Source organism: Schistocerca cancellata, chromosome 1 (assembly GCF_023864275.1).
Source record: "Schistocerca cancellata isolate TAMUIC-IGC-003103 chromosome 1, iqSchCanc2.1, whole genome shotgun sequence".
In the NCBI taxonomy this organism is placed as follows: Eukaryota; Metazoa; Arthropoda; class Insecta; order Orthoptera; family Acrididae; genus Schistocerca; species Schistocerca cancellata.
Window position 1 is genome coordinate 364,565,157 of NC_064626.1, and position 23,869 is coordinate 364,589,025.

At 39.2% G+C, this 23,869-nt stretch overlaps 1 protein-coding gene across 1 annotated transcript in view; it reads right to left on the minus strand.

Annotated features, from left to right (window-relative positions):
• Nucleotides 1–8,233: 8,233 nt before the first annotated feature.
• LOC126174666 (GATA zinc finger domain-containing protein 1) overlaps nucleotides 8,234–23,869 on the minus strand; it is a 76,474-nt gene continuing 60,838 nt past the window's right edge. Inside the window, exons 3-4 of the mRNA XM_049921052.1 lie at nucleotides 22,256–22,442; nucleotides 8,234–8,440 (exon numbers count right to left, since the gene is read on the minus strand). Coding sequence (XP_049777009.1) covers nucleotides 8,274–8,440; nucleotides 22,256–22,442 — 354 coding nt within the window. The 3' untranslated portion in view covers nucleotides 8,234–8,273. The remainder of the gene's footprint in view (nucleotides 8,441–22,255; nucleotides 22,443–23,869) is intronic.

Consider the following 23,869-nt stretch of genomic DNA (forward strand, 5'->3'; position numbering starts at 1 on the left):
TCTGCTTTGGGTCAGCAATTGTTACAAAAGATTATTTTATATGTAGATGATATTTTGGTAGCCACTAAAACGTGGGAAGAACACGTAACGATATTACGGGAATTGTTTGACCGTTTAATTGACAGAGGAATTACGTCAAAATTATCTAAGTCTTACTTCGGAAAGGAGGAAGTGAGATTTTTGGGGCATATAGTGGACAGTAAAGGTATTAGGCCAGACCCAGCATGCATTGAAGCTATTGCTCGATGCCCGAGTCCTAGAAATCGGAAACAACTGAAATCATTCTTAGGAATGGTAGGATTTCTGAGAAGATTTCTTCCAGGGCAGGAAATTGTTAATCCTAAATTACTGGATTTATTAAAAGAGAAGTCAGTATGGCTCTGGGGAAAAGAGGAAGAGGAAGTTTTTAATAAGATAAAAGGAGCATTAACAGAAGCGAAAATGTTATACCACCCACATTTCAATCAGGACTTTTGTATGTGTACGGATGCCTCTGATTATGGTGTGTCTTGTGTAATATTCCAAGGTGATCTGACCAATGAAAAGGGATTATATCAGCCTATTGGATTCGCTAGTAGAACTTTAAATAAACACAAAAGAAATTATTTTGTATCCGAGAAGGAAGCCCTCGCAGTGGTATGGGGTTTCCAACGATTTAGAGGATTATTAATGGGAAGAAAAACAATTGTATATACTGATCATCAGGCTTTAATCTTTCTGAACAATTGTCGGTTACTTCACAGTAGGCTATTACGTTGGGTATTATGCTTGCAAGAATTTCAGTACGAAATTAGGTATATAAAAGGATCTCGGAATGTAGTTTCGGATGCTTTGTCGAGACTTCCCGTAGGAATGGAGAATATTAACATTGCAGAAGAACCAGGAACAAATTACCATGTTTATTTCCTTTTAACTCAGGAGAACGAACGTAAGGTTAAACGGCTAGTAACTGCTATTAGATGCAATCAAAGAAATGATGATCAATATAGGGACCCTATACAAAACCTTAATAATGGGGACGAATCAGTTAACACCTGGGGTGTGTGGTTATATTTTAACGACTTGTTGTATTGGAAAGCACAGAGGGAACACCAGAGATGGAAAATCTGCATTCCGAAAACTGTTGTGTACGAGTTAATTACTTATATTCATGAAGGTTACGGGCATTTTGGAATTCATAAATGTATTAAACATCTAATGAAGTATTATTATTTCAAAAATATGTCCCGTATTGTGAGAAGTATTATTAGGTCTTGTGAAACCTGTCAAAAGGTTAAAGTTAATAACAAATCTAAGCGTTATAAATTATATGCTGTAATTCCTCGAGGTCTGTGGGATCTACTGTCATTAGATTTTTTCGGCCCTCTGCCTCGTAGTTCAGGAGGATTAACTTATGTGTTTGTTGTAATGGAATGTTGGTCCAAACATGTGAAGCTATATACTTTGAAACAAGCGAATACAGCAAGCGTTATACGCTGCCTCACCCGAAATTACTTTGTTAACTGGGGCATTCCTAAACGACTTATGTCTGACAACGGTAGTGCCTTTATTAGCCAAAAGTTTCAAGATATGATAAAACAATATGGAATCAAACATATCTTAATTTCGAAATATCACCCTCAAAGTAATTTAGTAGAAAGAGTCATGAAAGAATTAGGACGATTATGTAGAACTTATTGTGCACATAAACATACTCGGTGGGCCAAACTAATGCCTGAATTCGAAAAGATATTAAATGAATTGCCTCACCTAACGACGGGATTATCACCTATAGAAATTTTAGGCAAACGAATTATAGGTGAGCCTTTACTAGCTGCTCTACCTTGGCCACCTGCAAATGAGATCCAACAAGGCATCCCAGACGAAAAAGTTTGCGAACAGATTGTTAAAAATGCCGAACGGAGAATTAAAAGTTATAATCAACATGCTATAGAACCCTCATTTCAGGTAGGAGATCTTGTGCTAGTACGATCTCATCCTAAAAGTTCTAAGATCGGTAAGGAATGTAGAAAATTCTTCTTTATCTTTGAGGGTCCATATGTTGTACATAAGATTGTACATCCCAAAGCGTTACTTCTTATGGAACCTTCATCAGGTGTAATTAAAGGATTATATAGTGTTGATCAAATGAAACCCTTCATTCCTAAATAAGTTAATATTTAGTATATGTTACATATGGAAGAGCGTTCACAGTTTATTCATGTGAAGTTTTTCGTGATAGTTACGTGTTATTTTTAAAGAAATAACAAAAAGTTTAAACAAGTGTTCTACAATAATCTACTGGTACCGCAAAAAGAGAAAGATAACCAAAGGGGGGATTTATATGGAAGAAATTTTGTTATTAGGTCAGAAGGAATTTTTGTATATTTTTATATTTACTCGGATAGTAGGAACCAAAGGGGATGGTCAATAAGTTTAGGGACCATGGGCGTCCAGAGCTATATGGCTCACAAGAACATAGCAGAGTGCCTTTAATAGAGGTTTGTAATAGTGTTAATATAGAACACACCAAACGGGGCTCTCTCGCTTGTTTCTCCTAAATAAATTGCCATTACCCAACAAGGTGTCCGAAGGTAAAGAAAGCCGTGCCGAGATTCTAAAGAAAGTTTTGCTTGATTTCTTCTTGACCTCAGGCATAAGTAAGGTATTAGGGAAAAGAATGAAGTAAAGTAAGTAGTACTATTAGTTACTGTGAGAAACTTATTAGTAATATACATTTTTGGAAAGAATAACTCTAGTAAATGAATAAAACTGAAACTAATTTGTCACAATTTGAACGCTCTGTCCTAATGTAACAACTTCAAAGAACGTACTAAATGAGTATTTACTAGCAACTGTTAAAGGTAGAGGAGTAATCTCCATATATTCGGTTATGAATCACCATAATAGCAATCAAGAGTAAATGACAAATAGTCACAACAATATCGTATTAAAAGGATTAAATCTATCTAAGAGCAAGGACTCTAGATTACGTAAAATGTGAGGAAAATGTATTAACAGGTAAATATGGTATATAGAAAAGGTCTTATTTTCGGTTAAAACCTGACAAACTGAGCTTGTGGGTGGGGTATGTAGTGGGACGCGAAATTGAAGCGTCACCCATCCACCAGTGTCAGCCCAGTCTGCAGGTGAATATAAGTTTAATTTAGTTTGTTTATGTATTTTTGTAATAGCTGTGAATTATCTAAAGTTTTTGTATTTTTTGTATGTTTCATGTACGGAGAGGGCGGCGCAACGAACGGAGACAGCATCTTCGCTGCCGCGACCAGAGAGGAAATTGCTGGCCACTATACGTCGCGGGTCGACAGCCAAAGAGCAACAGAAGATCCTGGAACCGAGTTGTTGCGTCGTGCTTCTAAAAATTGAAAATGAAATTTTGTACTCTTTTTGTATACAATGACGTCATAGAGAGCTTAATCTTATTGAAAATGTTAGTTCTAGTTTGTCAACGTTCAAGTTCACAACTGTATGTAGGAAGCTAATAAATTAGTGGATGCTACTAAAGTTGAAACACGTGTTCTGAAGATTTATTTATGGAGAATTATGTGAACTGATTAATAATATGTTTGACAAGATTATTGGATTTTGACAGCATTCATCGCAACTTCGAATCTCAAAAGTTTATTTAATGTGTGGTTCTAATTTCGATTAAGTCAAGATAACGTGTATCAATACAACCTCTGAGGAGAAACAAATGACGTCTAAAATCGAAAAAGTTTACGCAAAAACCAATTGGCCCAAGTGACGAAATTCTTTGCTTACGACTCAACTGATGTTTTATAGTTTCGTTCAAGAACCTTTCTATGACAATTTAAAAAAAAGAATATAAATAATATTGAAGTGGGTTGTAACTGACGTAGGTGACGAAGTCTGCACATGGTCATAGGTCGAAAGAAGACAATATATAAACAAACCTATACGTCGTTACACTACACGTGCACTGTTCCAACCATTTCTGACCATATACTTCTGTTTTGCCACTGTGATCTTAAACCAAATCTGTGACGTCGTTTAGTATTTGGGTGATTCTCCTTCACTCTGGAATTACAAAGAAGATGTGCTTCTGTTTACTTCTGTAACTATGAACAGTAAAACTGTAACTGGCCACCAAAGTTAAAACAGTGAAAATACAAATAAATTATGTTAAACCACATTTAAAACTAATTTCGTGTACTTTCAGCACCATTTGAATCTCTCCTACCAGTTCTCAGTTAACAGTATTTCAATCCAACGACATACGAGACTCCAAGATTCTATGAAACTAAGTGCAACAATGAAACCACAAGTAAGTGGAATGTCTCAGACAGTTCGATGTGTAGTGGATGACAGCTGTCTAGACATAACTGACCTTAATGACACATCTTCAAATACCAGAGGAGTACACAAGTTGTAACACAGGGTGACATACTGCAATGAATGTTCATCACTGATATGTAATATTAGTAAAGTCCCATGTTCTCACAGTGATGGGTCAATTGGGCCCAATTGACTGCTGTGTCATCCTCCGTCAAAAGTGGATCCACACTCTGTCAAGGTTGTTTTGAGTACGCTGCAGAAGTTTCGCCGGGAGGTCCTTGCACATCCTATATACAGTCCTGATCCCTCTACATGTCATTTCCATAGTTTTGGAGCCCTGATGAAAGAGGTTCAGGGCAGTCAATTTGCTTTGTATGAAGACGTGCATGCCAGCGTACAATTGTGGTTCCTTAGGCAACTACAAACATTTTTCCATGAAGGCATTCACCGTCTTGTTTCACAGTGGGATAAATGGAATAACAGTTAAGGCAATTACTTTTAAATAATAAACAGTTTATTTACTTTTTTCCATCTGTCTCATTTTCATCTGATTTCCCCTATAAACCTATCTCCCGCTGTAGACATCCTTACACCTGAAAAAAGGAATAGTTTGGGTATAGAGAACAGGTAAAAGTGATTGAGCCAGATCTGGAAAACAGGGCAAATGCTCCAGTGAGGTCATAATGAGCATCACTAACTTTTTCCTCTTGCTAAAACATATTCACAGGTGTATTTTTCCTGGTGAAAAAGGGCTTTTTTCTTCTGCAAACCAGTCCTTATTGGACAGATTTGGACATTCAATACGGTCAACATATCAGTATAATACACTTATCATAATAAAAAGAGCTGCACCCACAATGACACAATTGATCTGCTGCAAGCTGGGTGGCTATTCGCACATTATCAGCTATGCCAAGGGTTACTTTTGCATGGTCGGTCACACACTTGATGAGAACGGGTGGGGCCTTGATACTGTGCCCAGCAGTCAATGTATGAGGGTCCCAAATAGCTGTGACAGCTGGTAAGACAGTGGGTAATGTCAGAGCATCACCTGAATGTGCACTGTACCCAGGTAACAGATTCGATCAACAGTGGGTTCCCCAGGCAGGCAAGTTCGAGAGGAGCCATATCGTAGTGCTGAAGGAGACTTGGTGGTCCTATCATCTTATTGCATGCCACACTGATCATATGGAGATCACCAATGCCTGTTGTTGGCAGTAGTGGATAAAGGAAAGGGTTCATGCACAACATGTAGGATTTGGATGTTTGATGTGCGCCACAAGGAGGGAAGACTGACAAATAGTCAGTCATGCGTGGACAGATCCGACAGCAATGACAAGGGCCACTCACCTGGTGTCCTGATTTATCTGCAACATCCCATGAGGGCTAGCACCGTTATCATTGCAGGTGGTTGCATGACACAGGGCATACTGTATGCCGACCATTACGATGCCTGCCACTCAAGCCCACACAGCATCGCGGCCATCTCACCTGGTGTCAGCAACGATGGACATGGGACCCCGCAGACAGGCAGTGGGTCACCTTCCGTGATGAGTCTTGCTTCTGACTTGGAGGCAACAACCACCAGTTGTGTGTCTGGAGTTGGAGTGGAGGGCACCATGAGGAATGGTTTGTGGATTTCCATCACACATCCTGCCAGCCACATGTTAGTGTTAGTGTTCCTAAAAGGCTACGTGACAGATGCACAGTATGTGGAGGAAGTCTAGAAACCAGTGGCTCTGTCACTTGTGAATGTCTGCATATGTGCCCTATTTCAACAGAACAATGTTCATCCTCACGCAGCAGTCACCTGTCAAGCGTGCTTGCAGCTGTGGGTACTTTGCCAAGGGCAGCTGTGTCACCTGATATTTCCCTGATTGAGAATGTGTGGGAAGCCTGGAGCATGCCATCAAGACCCCACCGCACCCCACCCCACCTCACGTCACGTCACACCACCTCACCTCACACCACCTCACCTCACCCCACACCACCTCACCCATTCCCCTCTGGGGGAATTGCATATTCAGGTGCAAGCAGTGTGGGATGGAGGATAACAGGACTACATGCAATGCCATGATGTCTGGGCACTTGTTATAACAACCGTAGGGGGCCAACGCTGTACAACGTATGTTTTGTGGCCATTTAGTGCAATAAATGTTGGTCCTTCAATGTTGAAAATGTGATCATTTCGTGCATTTGGTATCATCTGCCTGCCTGCCAACCATGATTGCACTCTGCCTTGTCCTTCTGGTTGGGTTGTTTTTGGGGAAGAGACCAGACAGTGAGGTCATTGATCTCATCGGATTAGGGAAGGACGGGGAAGGAAGTCGGCCATGCCCTTTCAAAGGAACCATCCCGGCATTTGCCTGGAGCGATTTAGGGAAATCATGGAAAACCTAAATCAGGATGGCCAGACATGGGATTTAACCGTCATCCTCCCGAATGTGAGTCCAGTGGGCTTGTCCTTCTGGGTGCAGCTCTTTTCAAGATGATCAGCGTATTTATCCTTTATCTGGACATTAAAGGATTAAAATTCCTGTAACATCCCAAAAATGCTATGCGGAAAGAACAAAATTAATCTTTATTAGGCTGAACAATCTGGTTCTGACTGCTGTTTGGATTCTGATGGGTAATGATGAATCTAAGTTCCAGCCACAGTTACAAAGAAGTTGGGGGAAAAAAATCATACATATGTTCTTATTATTAAAATATTCCATTCTGTGCCCAACTGCAGACAATTTCCTCAAGGAGCCTTGCAGCTTCTTCAAAGATCGAATGCACATCCTGTTGTCAGTATCAGGCCAGGGTGCGCAATGGACCTCCAAAAAAGCTACAACCCTCTTAAAGACGTCCTCCACAGACGGGGAAGAACCATTGGCTTTGAACAAAAAATTCATCCAACCATGACTTAACATCCCTAAATATTATACTGTATAAGTGTGACATTTCTGGTTCTTAAAGTTTACATTTTACATACTCTGTTGTGATATTTTCACCAAGACGTGAGTTTTGTTCACGCAGAGCAATCAGAACACCTACCTTTCGCTAAGTTTTTTTCTTGACTACTCTTGTGGTTCAGTACAATTATTTTATTTTGTTACAAACTTACTGGCATTTCTTTCATGGTGCAGAGCATTTATGCATGTATAATAAATACCTGTTTCCACAGAAGATCGAGTCCCAAAAGTCTGTCTTTCTCTGTGGAACACCACCCACCACAACCCTCCTGGTCACTTGCTTTGCCTAGGTGCTGATGCCGATGGCTTGCCAACAGTCTCCGAGTTGCTGAACCCACTTGCTCTGGGACAGCCTCAATGCCCAACTCCACGGTCTACACCTTGTGGATCTGTTCACTTCAGAATATTTCATCTCAGCAATTTCAAGTAGTCTAGTCGTCTCTCAAAATATTGTGGTGTTTTGGGTAAAATCCTGGTGACACTGAACTTCAACAGATTTCATATGGATCACTTAAAAAAATGGTATGGCCACATATTAACTAAATAGACCAGTTCTTCAGATTTGAAAATGAAGAACGATGTAAACTATCTACTTACACAAATTTCATTTTATGTTTGATAGTTTTTGACAATAACAAAAAAACTGAAAGTTGCTGTGTGATGCATTACTTTGTACACTGTCATCTATTCCAACAATTTTGGCACTTTTTATGATTGTACATAATGAAATATTAAGGGCATAATTTGCAATCTTTGATCAATGCTGATTGCTTGTGGTGGTGGTGGGGATGGGGGGTGGGGTGGGGTGGGGGTGAGGGGGGGGGGGAGAGAGAGAGAGAGAGAGAGAGAGAGAGAGAGAGAGAGAGAGAGAGAGAGAGAGAGAGAGAGAGAGAGAGAACTGCAATTATTCAGGGGCGGGGGGAGGTGTATGACTTTGATGTGATAGTATTTCTGCCTCACAAATACATTGTTGGAAAAAATAAGTTTTAGTCTATATATTTACATAATTTTATTAATATACTACAATTTGTGAACATATGTTGGAAGACGAGTCCATATGAAATTTGGATCATTACTATCATAATCTACAGAAGGATATGGGGATTTGCGATTTTTGTAATAATCCGATGGCGCATGCATAACAAATTCCATGCACGACAAGAGTCTTGGTAGCTCCTCATCAGGACCTGTAAATTAGGTAAATACACCATCACATTTCTTCAAAGGAAAATATATACAAGTTAGCAATAATGTTAAAATGTCCTAACAAAATTTAGTACTCATGACAGAAAAATTAAGTTTATTCATAGCTGAAAAAGAAGTGCATTGTCAATAAACTCAAATATATTAGACAGGTAGTGTAGTAATGTTTTCTTCAGTGAAGCTCAAAGCAAGAAAATAACTGTTTATCTAGTACCAAACAAATGGGCTCTCTCTGATCATGATGCACAGTTAGCTAGGATAAATAAAATACTGCCTCACAGTACGAATAATCCTCAGTGAAAATCAGTTAGAATAATTAATGACTATCATCACAATTGTTCTTAAGAATAGTTTACAAGAGATGACCTAGAATGAAATCTGTAATGAATCATATGCTACCATAAAATTTAATCTATACATTGATAAATTCACATCATTATTTGAAAATAGCTTTCTGCATACAATAATCGTTAAGGGCTTTAAACAGTCATGTATAAAATCATGGATATTAGAGAGATTACAGTATCTTGTGTAACGAATAGAGAAATGTATCTGCTGGGGAATAAGTAGAGATCTTGCAGTACTTGCGCACTAGAAAACCTATGCAAAATTACTAAGAATAATTATTTAAAAAATCAAGGAACATGCACATAATATCAGAAATCAGTAACAGACATAAGCTATACGAAATGTAGTGACTTAGGTGGTAGGACAACTACCCACAGACCACGGTAAAAACGCTGTTGAACTAAATGGAATGGTTACAGATGATGAGTCACAGGTAGCAATTATATTTAATAATCATTTCTTAAAGATAGTAGAAAGTATAATGACAAACAATTCAAGAGAAAAATTACAACAGTATGTTCACAACACACCTCTCATAGAATCCAAGAATATGAAAGTATCATCAACTTCTGCTTCTGAAATTAAGAAAATTATACTCTCTCTCAAAAATAGAAACTGATCTAGTTTTGATGGGGTTTCCAATAGAGTACTAAAACTTAGTTCCTAAATAATAAACCCTGTCTTATCAGAAACCTGCAATGCATTAGTAACACATGGCATTTTTCCACAGAGACTGAAATATAATGTCGTCAAACCCCTCTTTAAGAAAGATAGAAGATATATCAATAACTACCTACCTATTTCACTGTTGGCATCATTTTACAAAATTTTTGAGATGATAATGTATTCTAGAATAGTATCTCACTTGAGAAACAATAACATCCTCTGCATATCATGGTTTGGATTTCAGAAGAGTGGCTCTACAAAGAATGTCATTTAAATGTTCACTTGTCAAATTTTACGAGCATTAAATAACAAAAGCTGGTATTTTCTGTGACCTATTTAGGGCATCTGACAGTGTGAACCACAATGTTCTCCTAGATAATCTTAAGTTTTATGGGATTGATGGTACAGCCAACCAATAGATAATGTCATATCCAACCAAAATAATGTAGAAAGTTGTACTTAGTAATTCAACCAATGTAGTCAACAGACATTATTCTGACTGCCAATCATGTATAGGGTTTCTAAGGGTCAATCTTAGCGCCTGTATTGTTCCTCATATACGTAAATTATATTCCATCTACTATACAACGAGCAGAGTTAGTTATTTCTGCAGATGACGCTTGTATAGTAATCAATCTAAGCACACATACAGAAACAGAAGAATTGTAAACAACGGTCTTAGGAGTAACATTGACTGGTTTCCTCTGCTAGTACCACCCTCAGTTTTAAAGATGCACAACAGATTTGTTTTGCACATCTAGGGATACTACATCAATGATAAGTGTAATACATGTTGAGCAAATAATAAATAGTTTGCAAACTTCAAAAATCTTAGGTGTCATATTGTAGGAGTTTAAACTGGAAACCACATTTGGAACTCTTAAAACGAATTAGTTCAGCTGCATTTGCGCTTACAATTACTGCAAATCTTGAGGAGAGACAATCAGTAAGTTAACATAGTTTGCATATCTTCATTCAATAAGGTCATATGTAATAGTGTTCTGGGGTTTTAAACAACAAAATCACCCAAGATCATCTTACAGACATCTGTTTAAGAAACTGGGTATTGTGATTACTGCTTCACACTACATCTATTCTATTATGAAGATTATGAATAAAATAGAAAGAAACATTCCACATGGGAAAAATATATGAAAAACAAAGGTTCCATGACTTACCAAGTGGGAAAGCGCTCGTAGATAGGCCTTTAAATATGTCTGCTTGTGTCTGTCTATGTGTGTGTGTGTGTGTGTGTGTGTGTGTGTGTGTGTGTGTGTGTGAGCGCGTGCGCGCGCGTATACCTGTCCCTTTTTCCCCCTAACGTAAGTCTTTCCGCTCCCGGGATTGAAATGACTCCTTACCCTCTCCCTTAAAACCCACATCCTTTCATCTTTCCCTCTCCTTCCCTCTTTCCTGACGAAGCTTGAAAGCTTGAAATTTTGTGTGTGTGTGTTTGTGTGTTTTTTTATTGTGTCTATCTACCAGCGCTTTCCCGTTTGGTAAGTCATGGAATCTTTGTTTTTAATCTATTATGAAGATTGTCGTAAACAATCCACCGCAGTTCAGAAGGAATGATGATGTGCATAATTACAATACAAGAAGGAAAAATGACATTCATTACTCCAAATTAAGGTTGGCTTTAGCACAAAAAGGGGTGTATAATGCTGCAAATAAAATTTTTGATAAGTTACCCATGATATTTTGTATAACAGGCAGAAAAGTTAAATTTGAAAATAAACTGAAAATGTTTCTACTACTGTAATGTGCAAAAGGTGGTGGGTAGGAATTACTAACACACATTTATAGATTTAAAAAACAAATCCACTTATAAATGTTCAGCATGCAGTCACATTTGCAAATTACTCTGCAATGTGAATTCTACATTATCGTGATTTATTATACAAATGATCCATGGAAAAGGATGAGATATTCACCTAGAATTTCAGTCAACTGTCAACATTTATGCAGCCTGCAACAATATTCTAAGTAAGTAAAAATTAAACTAACAATAACAAAAGTTTGCTATATTATTTGCTGTAAAAGCAACAGATTTCTTTAAGTTTTGTTCTTTTATAGGGGACTGAGAACAGGTTATAAGTAAGAGCCAACAAGAAGCACAACAGACACAAATTATGAAAATTCAATTAATCTGCTGCTCCTGTATGACAGCTGACTTTTAATAATGTCTTTATAGCTAAAACAAAAGAAAGGCAGACCTGCTGTTAGGGCACATTATTTATTGGTTCTGTAATGTGAAACTGAGCTGGTTAGTGAAGTTGCCAAGTTTACAAATTTCAACATTCATACAGCTCTTTGAAATTTTCACTCAAAATAGCTTTTTATTTAGGTCACAGTATTCTCCTACAGAAGCTCAGATATTCTGGCATCAAGAGATCTTGCTGGCAACTGGTTTTTATCCTATCCAACTAAAAGAGTGGAAAGTGTTTTATTAAGAAACCCAGAGAGTACACAATGATGATGATGTTTGGTTTGTGGAGTGCTCAACTGCGTGGTCATTAGCATCTGTACAGAGGCCCAATTTAAGCACATTTTTTTTACACAGTCCAGTGTAGGCACTGTCATGAATGATGATGACGATGACAATGCAAACACCCATCCCCAGGCAGATAAAATCCCCAACCCGGCTGGGAATCGAACCCGCAACCCCGTGATACAGGGGCAGAGTACACAAAAAACACATTTTCAGACAGGGGAATAATCACTACAGGTGTACCACAGTATTCAATATTGAGTCCACCCTTTTTCTTGTTATGCATAAATGATATGCCATGATATATCCAAGAGGCTGAAATAGTTCCTGAATCGCAAGTATTATAATCAAGACTGATTGTGGAACTTCAACACTTGCAAATGTAAATTGGCCCAAGCATAAGCTCCACCTGAACATTAACCACACACTTAATTTTGAAGGGGATAAAAAGAAACCTAGTGGAGAAAAATGTATATTACATTATCCGATCACAAAAACTGTTCACAATACGTTCATTATTTACCACATTTTTTTTCTTTTTTTTTAATGCTGTTATGTAGATAAGTTACAGAGATTTATCAGCCTTCTGTAATCAAAATCTGCACGGATGTGTCTGTTAAGTTCACTACTGGTATTTGTTTCACTGCTGTCAATATTTCCATTACTCTCTGCAAAGTACGTTCTGGTCATTACCAACCAGGGACTGAAAGACAGCACATATTGAAATCTATGATGATAAGTGTCTGGTACCACTGTGAGCCACAAAGAAAGAATATACTAATCTTTAACATATTGCAGCGTGTCAGCAACTGTGAAATGTACAGCAAATAAACAATGTTTTCAGCCTTCAGTTGCAAGGTAATTTTACTCGTTTACCTAGGTTTCGATTCCAGTAATGGAATCTTCTTCAGAACAACAATGAAATTATTTTGTGAGCCAAACACTGGCCATGTCACAGATTAAAAATTAAAACATTAAAGACGCATAGTCATAAGATTATGTCAGTCAAAATTAAAACCATTAGGGCGAACGTAGACGGAGCTGCGCCGGCCATAAATCAGGACCACACGTAAGCGGCTCGAAAACTCGTGGTCCTGATTTATGGCCGGCGCAGCTCCGTCTACGTTCGCCCTAATGGTTTTAATTTTGACTGACATAATCTTACGACTATGCGTCTTTAATGTTTTAATTTTTAATCTGTGACATGGCCAGTGTTTGGCTCACAAAATAATTTCATTGTTGTTCTGAAGAAGATTCCATTACTGGAATCGAAACCTAGGTAAACGAGTAAAATTACCTTGCAACTGAAGGCTGAAAACATTGTTTATTTGCTGTAAAGAATATACTCACGCATAAGGATGACTGATGGATTTTTAATCTTGCCAGATCGCATGAGAGGGTGATCTGCCTGTAAAAACCAATACAATGGAAAATCCAGGATGGAATGTAACAATATTATGAAAAGGAAAGTTGCTGCTCACCAAATTATAGCGGAGATGCTGAGCCACAGGTAGGCCCAACAAAATACTGTCCCAAATAAAGCTTTCAGCCTGTAAGGCCTTTGTCAAAAATAGCACACTTCCCCCCCCCCCCCCCCCCACACACACACACACACAGCCGCAGCCGCACTGCGAGCTGAAGCACCAGTGCATGATGGGAGTGGCGACTGGGTGGGGGTAAGGAGGAGGCTGGGGCGGGGAGGGGGAGGGATGGTAGGTTAGGGGTGGTGAACAGGGCAGTGCTGCTAGGGAGCTAGCTGGGACAAGGTGGAGAGGGTAGGGCAGCTATGTGCAGTTGGGAGGTTAGATGGAGGGCAGGGGAGAGGTGAAGGTGGGGAGAGAGGTTAGTGGAAAAGGAGAGAAGTAAAAAGACTGGGTGCAATGGTGGAATGAGGGTTGTACAGTGCTGGAATGGGAACAGGGAGGCTGGATGGGTGAGGACAATGACTAACAAAGGTTGAGGCCAGGAGGGTTACGGGAACGTAGCATACAGGGTGGTAGGAAATTCCCGTTACAGACTTCTAGGACTTGTAGAATGTAGTGAGTACATCATATTTTTAATAGGAACCCAGGTCCGGAAACGTCATCCAACGAGACTACAGAGCATCAAAGTTATAGGCACGGGTGTCTGTAAATGTACGTAGGCCTATATACATGGGGTGATTCCATGATGATGTTACAGACTTTCTAGGATGATGGAGAACGATAAATGTATTAATTTGAAGTAAGGCTCTCTGTACCGGAAACGAACAAGTTGAAAGCTATAAACAAAAACCGTTCTGACACCTCTGACAGTTGAATACATGTACCAGTTCTTGTGTTGCGAAGAGTGTAGGATTGGTAGCTTTCAGTGGTGGTAGTGTGGACAAAAACGAGGAAAAACGTCCAATAAACATGGGCTCTAAAGTGTGTACCTTAACAGCTATGAACACTTGCTCAGTAGAGGAGATGTGTTTCACATTAGCGAAGATAAATGAATGATCATAGCTCATCAGGTATGCAATTTAGAGCCCACATTTATTTGACACTTTTTCTCATTTTTTTTTTCCACACTACCACCACTGAAAGTTACCAGCACTACACCCTTCGCAACACAAGAATCGGTACATGTATTCAACTGTCAGGGGTATCAGAACGGTTTTCATTTATAGCTTTCGACTCATTAGTTTCCAGTACAGAGATCCTTACTTCAAATTAATACATTTATCGTTCTCCATCATCCTAGAAAGTCTAACATCACCACAGAATCATCACGTTTATACGTACATTTAAAGATGCCCGCGTCTATAATTTTTGATGCTCTGTAGTCTCATTGGATGACGTTTCCGGACATGGGTTCCTGTTCAAAATATGATGTACTCACTCCCCTCTACAAGTCCTAGAAGTCTGTAAAGGGAATTTCCAACCACCCTGTATATTGGAGGGTAAGTTACCACCTGCGCAATTCAGAAAAGCTGGTGTTGGTGGGGAAGGATCCCTATGTCACAGGCTGTGAAGCACTCACTGAAATGAAGAATATCATCTTTGGCAGTGTGCTCAGCAATCAGGTGGTCCACTTGTTTCTTGCCACAGTTTGTCGGTGCCACTCCTGCGGCCAGACAGCTTGGTGGTTGTCATGCCCACATAGAATGCAGCACAGTGGTTGCACCTTAGCTTGTAGATCACATGGCTGGTTTCACAGGTAGCTCTGCCTTTGATGGCATAGGTGATGTTTGTGATCGGAATGGAGTAGGTGGTGGTGGTGGTGGTGGTGGGAGGATGTACGGGACAGGTCTAGCATCGAGGTCTATTATAGGGGTATGGGGTATGAGACATGAGGTAAGGAGATGGGAGCAGGGGTTGTGTAGGGGACAGTCTTTTTGTTGTGCCTATCAGCAATTCAGCATCTCTGCTATATGGTGAGTAGCAACTTTATTTTTCATAATATTGTAAAAACCAAAATGTATAGTGTTTCTGGAGTCTATCTTTAAAATGACAACATCCATCATCTGTAGTTTTGAAGTCATAATTCTAGATATAACAATTAGGTCTGTCTTCAAATGCAGCAACTTTATATAGTGTATCCATGAATTATCTTTACAACTTTAAAACTACATATTAACAAATATCTTTCAATATGTGATAAGATAGCTCAGGAGGTTCTTTTTACTGTCCAGGTGATGCAATTTTGATGCAATAGTGATCTTGAAAACCTGATAAAATGTGGATGACACATGAGAAAGCTCCATGTGTGGCTTGGTTCATACACACAATGTCTAATACCGAAGTGTAACAAAACTTCTTCCTGTGCAGTTTTGTGAAGGATCTGGTGTACCAAACAATGGTCAGAGACTTACAAGACTTGAAGCCATGCATTCATGGTGCATTTGATCATATCACCATGGAGATCTCGAATTGTCTTTCCACTACGGATGCACACATTGATGAATATGAATAAGGAAAAAAAAAACTTTACTAGTTTTCTTATCACATGTTGAAAACCATTTATCAATACCTAGTACAGTTTTAAAGCTATTAAAGCCATAGGTCATAGAGATAATTTACGGGCACCCTGTATTTTACTTCACATGTGAGGGGGATTTTTAAAGGCATTCAATACCAGTATAGCTCTCTTACTGAGCTGCACACAAGTCTAATTCCAAACAGCAGCTAACCACTTCATCACTGTAGTGTCGTCCATGCATTTTACTTGACGGAGGATCACTAACCACCTACAGAAATTTTCTTTGGGCAAAATTTTATAATTCAAAATAACAAAGGGGGGAGGTTTCCTACTAGTTTAGTAATAGCCAATATGACACTTAATCAGATACTCTGTGTCCCTTTATACACTGAAGCGCCAAAGAAACTGGTACAGGCATGCATATTCAAATACAGAGGTATGTAAATAGGCAGAATACGGCCCTGCAGTCGGCAACGCCTATATGAGACAACAAGTATTTGGCGCAATTGTTAGATTGGTTACTACTGCTACAATGGCTGGTTATCAAGATTTAAGTGAGTTTGAATGTGGTGTTACAGTCTGCGCATGCTCAATTGGACACAGCTTCTTGAGGTAGCGATGAAAAGGGACTTTTCCCATACGACCATGAATATCGGGAATCTAGTAAAACATCAAATCTCCAACATTGATGCAGCCAGAAAAAGATCCTGCAAGAATGAGACCAACGACTGAAGAGAATCATTCAACATGACAGAAGTGCAACCCCTCCACAAATTACTGCAGATTTCAATGCTGGGGTATCAGCAAGTGTCAGCATGTGAACCATCCAATGAAAGATCATCAATATGGGCTTTTGGAGCCAAAAGCCCACTCATGTGCCCTTGATGACTCCACAACACAAAGCTTTACACTTCGCCTGGGCCCATCAACACAGACGTAGAAGTGCTGATGACTGGAAACATCTTTCCTTGTCGGACAAGTCTCGTTTCAAATTGTATTGCGCAGATGGACGTGCACGGGTATGGAGAAAACGTCATGAATCCATGGAATCTGCATGTCAGCAGGAGACTGTTCAAGCTGGTGGAGACACTGTAATGGTGTGGGGTGTGTGCAGTTGGAGTGATATGGGACACGTGATACGTCAAGATATGACGACAGGTGACACGTACATAAGCATCCTGTCTGATCACCCACATCCATTCATGTCCATTGTGCATTCCAACGGACTTTCACAATTCGAGCAGGACAATGTGACATCCCACACGTCCATAATTGCTACAGAGTGGCTCCAGCAACATTATTCTGAGTTTAAACACTTCCTCTGGTCACCAAACACCCCAGACATGAACATTATTGAGCATATCTGGAATGCCTTGCAATGTGCTGTTCAGAAGAGATCTCCACCCCCTCATACTCTTACGGATTTATGGATAGCCCTGAATGATTCATGGTGTCAGTTCCCTCCACCACTACTTCAGACATTATATGAGTCTATGTCACATGGTGTTGCAGCACTTCGTGCTGTATTACTCAGCATGTTTCAAAAGAAGGGTATCTTATCAAGACAACTGACATGTGTATGTGGCAAGAGTGCCACTGCCACATTTAGATTACACGGAATGGTTTCTCCATAAAATCAGTCTCTGTGCATAAGAGTACTTTGCTGTATACAGGGGCCACTTTTCTGCATAAATTTATGGCACCAATTGATCCTCCTATGGAATATTGTCTGTGATACGTTTAAGAACTTTGCAATGTCCAAGGCCTTTTCAGGATTATTTGTCAAGAGCTAGGTATGCCATCATTTTTTATCTTCTACGAAAGGAAAGAACCCTAGCTTCAAGTACAGGATATGTCCCAGGTTTTGGCCCTTTGCAGGATTTTCATGATGAAATGATACTTAGCAGTTTATTCTCTAATGTGAACCAAAGATGTATATTAGATCAATACTTCTTTCAGATTCTCTAGCAGATGTACTTGTCACATAACTAAGAACTATGACATTGAAATCTCGATCATAACTGTACCAAATTCCAAAGTTTGTTGATGACTTCTTCTTATTGTCACCATTTATTGGTAAACAGTACATTTTACTCTTTAGTTTGAAAAAATCTGTGCCTGTCATGGCATAAAATAATGTAACTCTGGGTATCATACCAGTTGCTACCTAAACGGAATATCAACACTCAAAGACTGTTGCACTGTTCAATCATATACAATGACTAATTTCCAAATATTGGTGATAGTATTGCTCCATTCTGAATTAAGGAATGAGAAGTATAGTTGATGTTTCAATGACTGTGCAAATAGGCCATAACCTGGCTGAATTTTGGGGAAAAATGTAACTCCTATTAGGGCCAGTTGGCTACAAATAGAGTGTCACAGAACTTAAATAAATACAACATAAGCAATACAACATAAGCAATACTGCACAGCAAACAGCCTGACCACACCATTAGAAATAATGCATGGAGGTAAATCATAATGGAAATTCAATATTCAAAATTATTATGTTTTTATATTGATAAGAACATGACTGGAAGTTACAATTAACAGATCCAAACTTTTCCTCATGGTGGCAACTTTCTAATACATAACATTTCAAGACACCTTTCCATCAATATTTCATTTCTCGGTACAGTACAATTCTACATTAAACACCTGAAACACCTGGCAGTAGGGACTCTAGGGTGGGTGATAGTTCTAGGTGAGAAAGTCAACAGCTGACCACACAAGGAATGTGGGTACACCAACTCAGGGGGTAGATGCCTGTCTGATGCCAGAAGGTGGTGTTAGAACAGTGTTACAAAACCAAACATTTATTGTCCACAAAACACAACAGTTGATGTACCAACATTCAGGCAGTCAGTGCTGGCAGGAGCACAGGCTGTTAAGTGCCTGCCTAGTATGTGCTGACCAGGGGGCAGTCCACAGCTACAATGGCAGCGGCAGAGTTAAGAGTGTTATCACCAAAGTCATCATGAGATCTTTGCTCCATGGTGTTAGCGAGTCTCGCCATCTGCACTGCCCAAGACAGCCAACAGACTTCTGTAGATGATGACCAAGGTACCTGTGATCCTGTTGTGGACTGCACACAGGAAATACGTCTACCACCTTATGCAGAGAAGCACTGTGGCCTCCTGGTATGAGAGAGATCAGCAGCTTCGAAGTTGGTCACAGGAATTGACATGGGTGCTCACCTGTCATTCAACAACATCTTTGCCTCTGCACTTCTCCCTCGACTGACATCTCTGCCCAAACTCTTTGTCTTTAAATATGTCTGCTTGTGTCTGTATATGTGTGGATGGATATGTGTGGATGGATATGTGTGTGTGTGCGAGTGTATACCCATCCTTTTTTCCCCATAAGGTAAGTCTTTCCGCTCCCGGGACTGGAATGACTCCTTACCCTCTCCCTTAAAACCCACATCCTTTCGTCTTTCCCTCTCCTTCCCTCTTTCCTGATGAGGCAACAGTTTGTTGCGAAAGCTTGAATTTTGTGTGTATGTTTGTGTTCGTTTGTGTGTCTGTTGACCTGCCAGCACTTTCATTTGGTAAGTCACATCATCTTTGTTTTTTAGGTATATTTTGCCTTCATGGAATGTTTCCTTCTATTATAAATATGAGATTTGGTACTTAAAGAGCAGTTGTTCTTTAGGTCTGCTAGTTCCTCCTCTTTGTCGTTGAAGTTCTGAAAAGTGCAAAAGGAATTCTGTCAAATCATACCGGTTTATATCGAGTGATGGGAAATATCCATTCAACCTCTTTTTCAATCACATGAAATGGTCGTGAATCAATGGTTGTATTTTGTTACAAACTGCTGATTTATATGTCAGTGAAAACATTTCAAGATTGCCTCCCCCCCCCACCCTTGCCCATACCCGATGACTTCGTAAAATATATCACTCTTAAAGCAGTAAAATAATGACATTCATGACTGGAACAATGAAACAGACTGAGGGAAAAGCATGCAACCTCACACTATTGCCCTTGAACAGCTTGTTAAGACATGGACCAATAGAGAGTGGTGGTGTGCACCAGAAGAGGAGAGCAATCTAGTACCATAACTGGAAGTAACATGCAGAAAATATTGGAATTAGATATACAGATCACTTGTTTAATATGCATTCTATGGTTACACTAAATGAACAGAAAAGGATGCTTTGAATTATTTTAGCACAAGTTTTTCATTTGTTTTACATTCAGAATTTACTAGTTTAGTGGTACCCTTGATGCTACTACTATCATATCGGCGTGTTGCTGCACCCAGTTTGGAAAGCTGTGGTCTAAGCTCTGTAACATTTGCAATTCTGTATTAGATTGAATTACTTTTCCCATTTTCACTCGATAATATTTTGTTGCCTCACATTCTGCAATAACTTCTCATTCAGTAACATGTGTTTGTTTCACGGAAGCATGCAATAAGAATAATTTGCACTAGCCACTCCAGAATCTGTTGTAAATAGCTCTTAAAAGTTTGGCATACTGGCAACAGTTTCACATTACAGTTATTCCATATGTGGGTGAACATTAATAAAACTGACAAACTGCAAGGATGGATTTCTGACCGGGAATAGAGCAAGGAATATCCTGTGAAAATGTTTCTGGAAATGCATAACTGCCACAGTAGATGGCACTGATGAATGATAGTCCTCTGACAACGTGCCATGTGTTCCTTGTGTGATGTAGACTGTGCGATAGATGCAGCACATTGTAAGCAACAGAATGGTCAGGTATTTATTTTGGAAACAAACCAAGATAGTGTTTATGTACAGCCACGCAGATGGAAATGATCGAGAAGCAGCAGGGCTATACCAAAACCTGTACCCTTACAGACACCAACCACATCACCCAACATTTAAAGCCCTTTTTGGGTGCTTCTGTGATAATGGGTCCTTTCAGACAGATGAACATGCAGGGAGGCTGCAGACTGTGTGTGTACCAGATCTGAAGGACCAAGCTCTACAGGATATTGAGATGAATCCTAGTACAAGCTCAAGGCAAGTGACCAGCCAACACGGTATAAGCCATAGTATGATTACGTGTATCCTGCATGACAGATGCATCCCATGGAGGCCACTCTGAACATCTGTTGTGACATGGATGCAATTGTGTGTGTGTGTGTGTGTGTGTGTGTGTGTGTGTGTGTGTGTGAGAGAGAGAGAGAGAGAGAGAGAGAGAGAGAGAGAGAGAGAGAGAGAGAGAGAGAGAGAAAGGGAGTGTGTTAAATCATTAAGTAATCATGTAATTGTGTAAATGGTCAACATGTTGGCACATTTTTCAATGAGAAAGTGTAGTGTGCCCTAATTTTATAACTGACTCTTTATACCTCCTAGCAAGAGGTCATGTTTATGATGCCTGGAACATCAAATAACTCAACTAGTAATTATAGTTAAAGCAAAATAAATCAATCTTTAATGAAAATTTTTTACCCTGTACAAAAGTTGGGATGATTTATATAAAACCATATGTAATGCAAAAAGCTATTTCATCATCCTGCCTGAAAAATATTCTTAACTTCTGTAGAGGTGTAGAAACGTCAAAGTTGAATAATACTATGGCGATGTCAAACAGGAAGCCAGTTCTATAAATCAGTTAACTTTCAACCTAAATTAAATTCCCGGGAAAAAATTTGAGGCAAAATACACATCGCTCACTTCAGAAGACATCTAAGCAATTTGGGCCAGGGGGGGAAGGATTGGAGAGGAGGAGGGGGGGGGGGGGGCAGAGAGAGATTGCTTAACCAGGCATAATCAACATGAACGTAATGCACAGTAATCCGAAATTGTGAAAAACTAGCTGTTGACAATATACAAAATCTATATACTGATGAGTGTGATTTGTACATGGAGAAATTGAACATGTCAAAACAAATTATATCACAGAGAACTTACATGCAACATATGAAACAAACAGAACATAGGAAACGAGTTCAAACAATACATGAAGTTTAGTTTAATGCTCTCACTGAAGACCTAATTCACCAAAAATATACAACTTAGGTTGGGTGCAATTAACTGAACTATTCCTGATGTCTATGTGAAATTGCAGCAGCTACTCCCTATAAGAGAAATAAAATAAACTTTCTAATTAAAGGTAAGTCAATCTCATACACAATTTATTGGATTCTCTGAATCCAAAATATTAATTATAAAACCAATGTGTGCAAAGGCTTGTACAATAATGGGTAATAGCAAATAACAAACAAGTAAACACACACACACACACACACACACACACACACACAAAAGCAAATGTACGAGCAGAGAATCTGTGAGGGGGATAGAGGGAGGGGAAGAGAAAGAGAAGGAGGATCTTTTATGTAGTGTAATCTTGCTTGCTTGCTTACTTACCAATTATGTAGGTTGAGGGATCAAATCCCTCATTGGGATCAGGACTGGCAGTGGTAGGAATGAGCCACGTCAGAACACAGCTTTTTTCACAGTACTGATCTGTAAGGAGACCTCTTATTTGGGCGTAATATAATCCACCATCAATGTCCTGCACAGAGACTATGTCCCCAACCTGGAAATAGCTACCCTGAAATTAGAAAAGTACTTCTCGTAAAACAAGCTTCTAGTAGAAAACAAGGACATGCATGAAATCAGAAAAATTACTATTATTATTCTACTAAATAACTAATATATCCTCATAAATGTATCATACTACAGACAAAATAAACTTATATGAGTTATAGTTTCAACCTCCTACTGAAAAAAACATAAAATCAGTTTCATGTGATTTTAATCATCCATATCGAAATGTTTATGAAATTCTGTGAGAGGCTTTGCTTTTATTTTCTTAGCTTGAAGAGAGAACGAAACAAATCATTTATTCTCAAAAAATTTACACTGATTAGTTTGAAACAATAAGAACTGTATCAAGATATGAAACTAGTTAATAGCTTGTCATACTGAACAGCATGATATTGTCGTTTTTAATGCTGCTTCAATATCCACATCATTTGGATGCCTGTCCACCCCAAAGCAACAGATTCACAACACAGAGCTATTGAAACTGGTTCTCCTGCATATCCTCCATTATGTCAAGCCTCCTGATGCAGTGTTCACGAAACCTCACTCATCATCCATCCTTTCCACTTTTGTTATTCCATTTGTTTTGTCCAAATATAGTACTCTCCTCTCTCTCTCTCTCTCTCTCTCTCTCTCTCTCTCTCTCTCTCTCTCCCCCCTTTCTATCTCTGACACACACTTGCAGATACAGAAAATTACTTTTGCAGCTAAGTTTAGTGATTATTACCAGAATAAATGCCCACTTTGCTGTTGCCACTGGGAGCAATCTGCTTCCAAATTAAGAGGTAAAATGAAGATGCAACAGTGACTCCACTCCCTGCAGCGCTTTTTTTATTAGTACACATATATTAACAGGCGTCCCAGCCATAAGGTTTCCTGGGAAATGTGTTATAAAAAACTTAATGGAAGAGGATATGAAACAAAATTTGTTCATGACATACTTTCAAGGTTGACAAAAGAAGGTACATTACAAGGAGCACTGGAAGTCACCTCCCATCACAAATTCAACATGGTGTTGCACATTTATGAATGTTGCTGCCAGAGTATTGGGTGTGACTGTCTGGATGTCATGGTGGATTGTGCATGATTTGTTCTTTTACATATTACCTGTAATGTGACCCTACACAAAAAAGAGGGGAGAGGGGAGGGAGGGCAACTTATGTGACCATCAGGACTATAATCCTGTGGAAATTACACTGCCAGGGAAAAGTGACTCCAAGACAGTGGTACTCGCTTTATATATGTGATGTGGCATGGTGCACCATCTTGTTGGTAGCAGCCAAGTGTCAGTTCCTTATCATCCAAATAAATGATTCACAAATTAGTTGTTAGACTTCACTGGTGACAGTAGTGTCAAAAGAGGCCTACTGATGTACTGTTGTTTTAATGTACAGAATAAATGAATGAAGAGGTTCCTCAATGACCTGCAAGTGG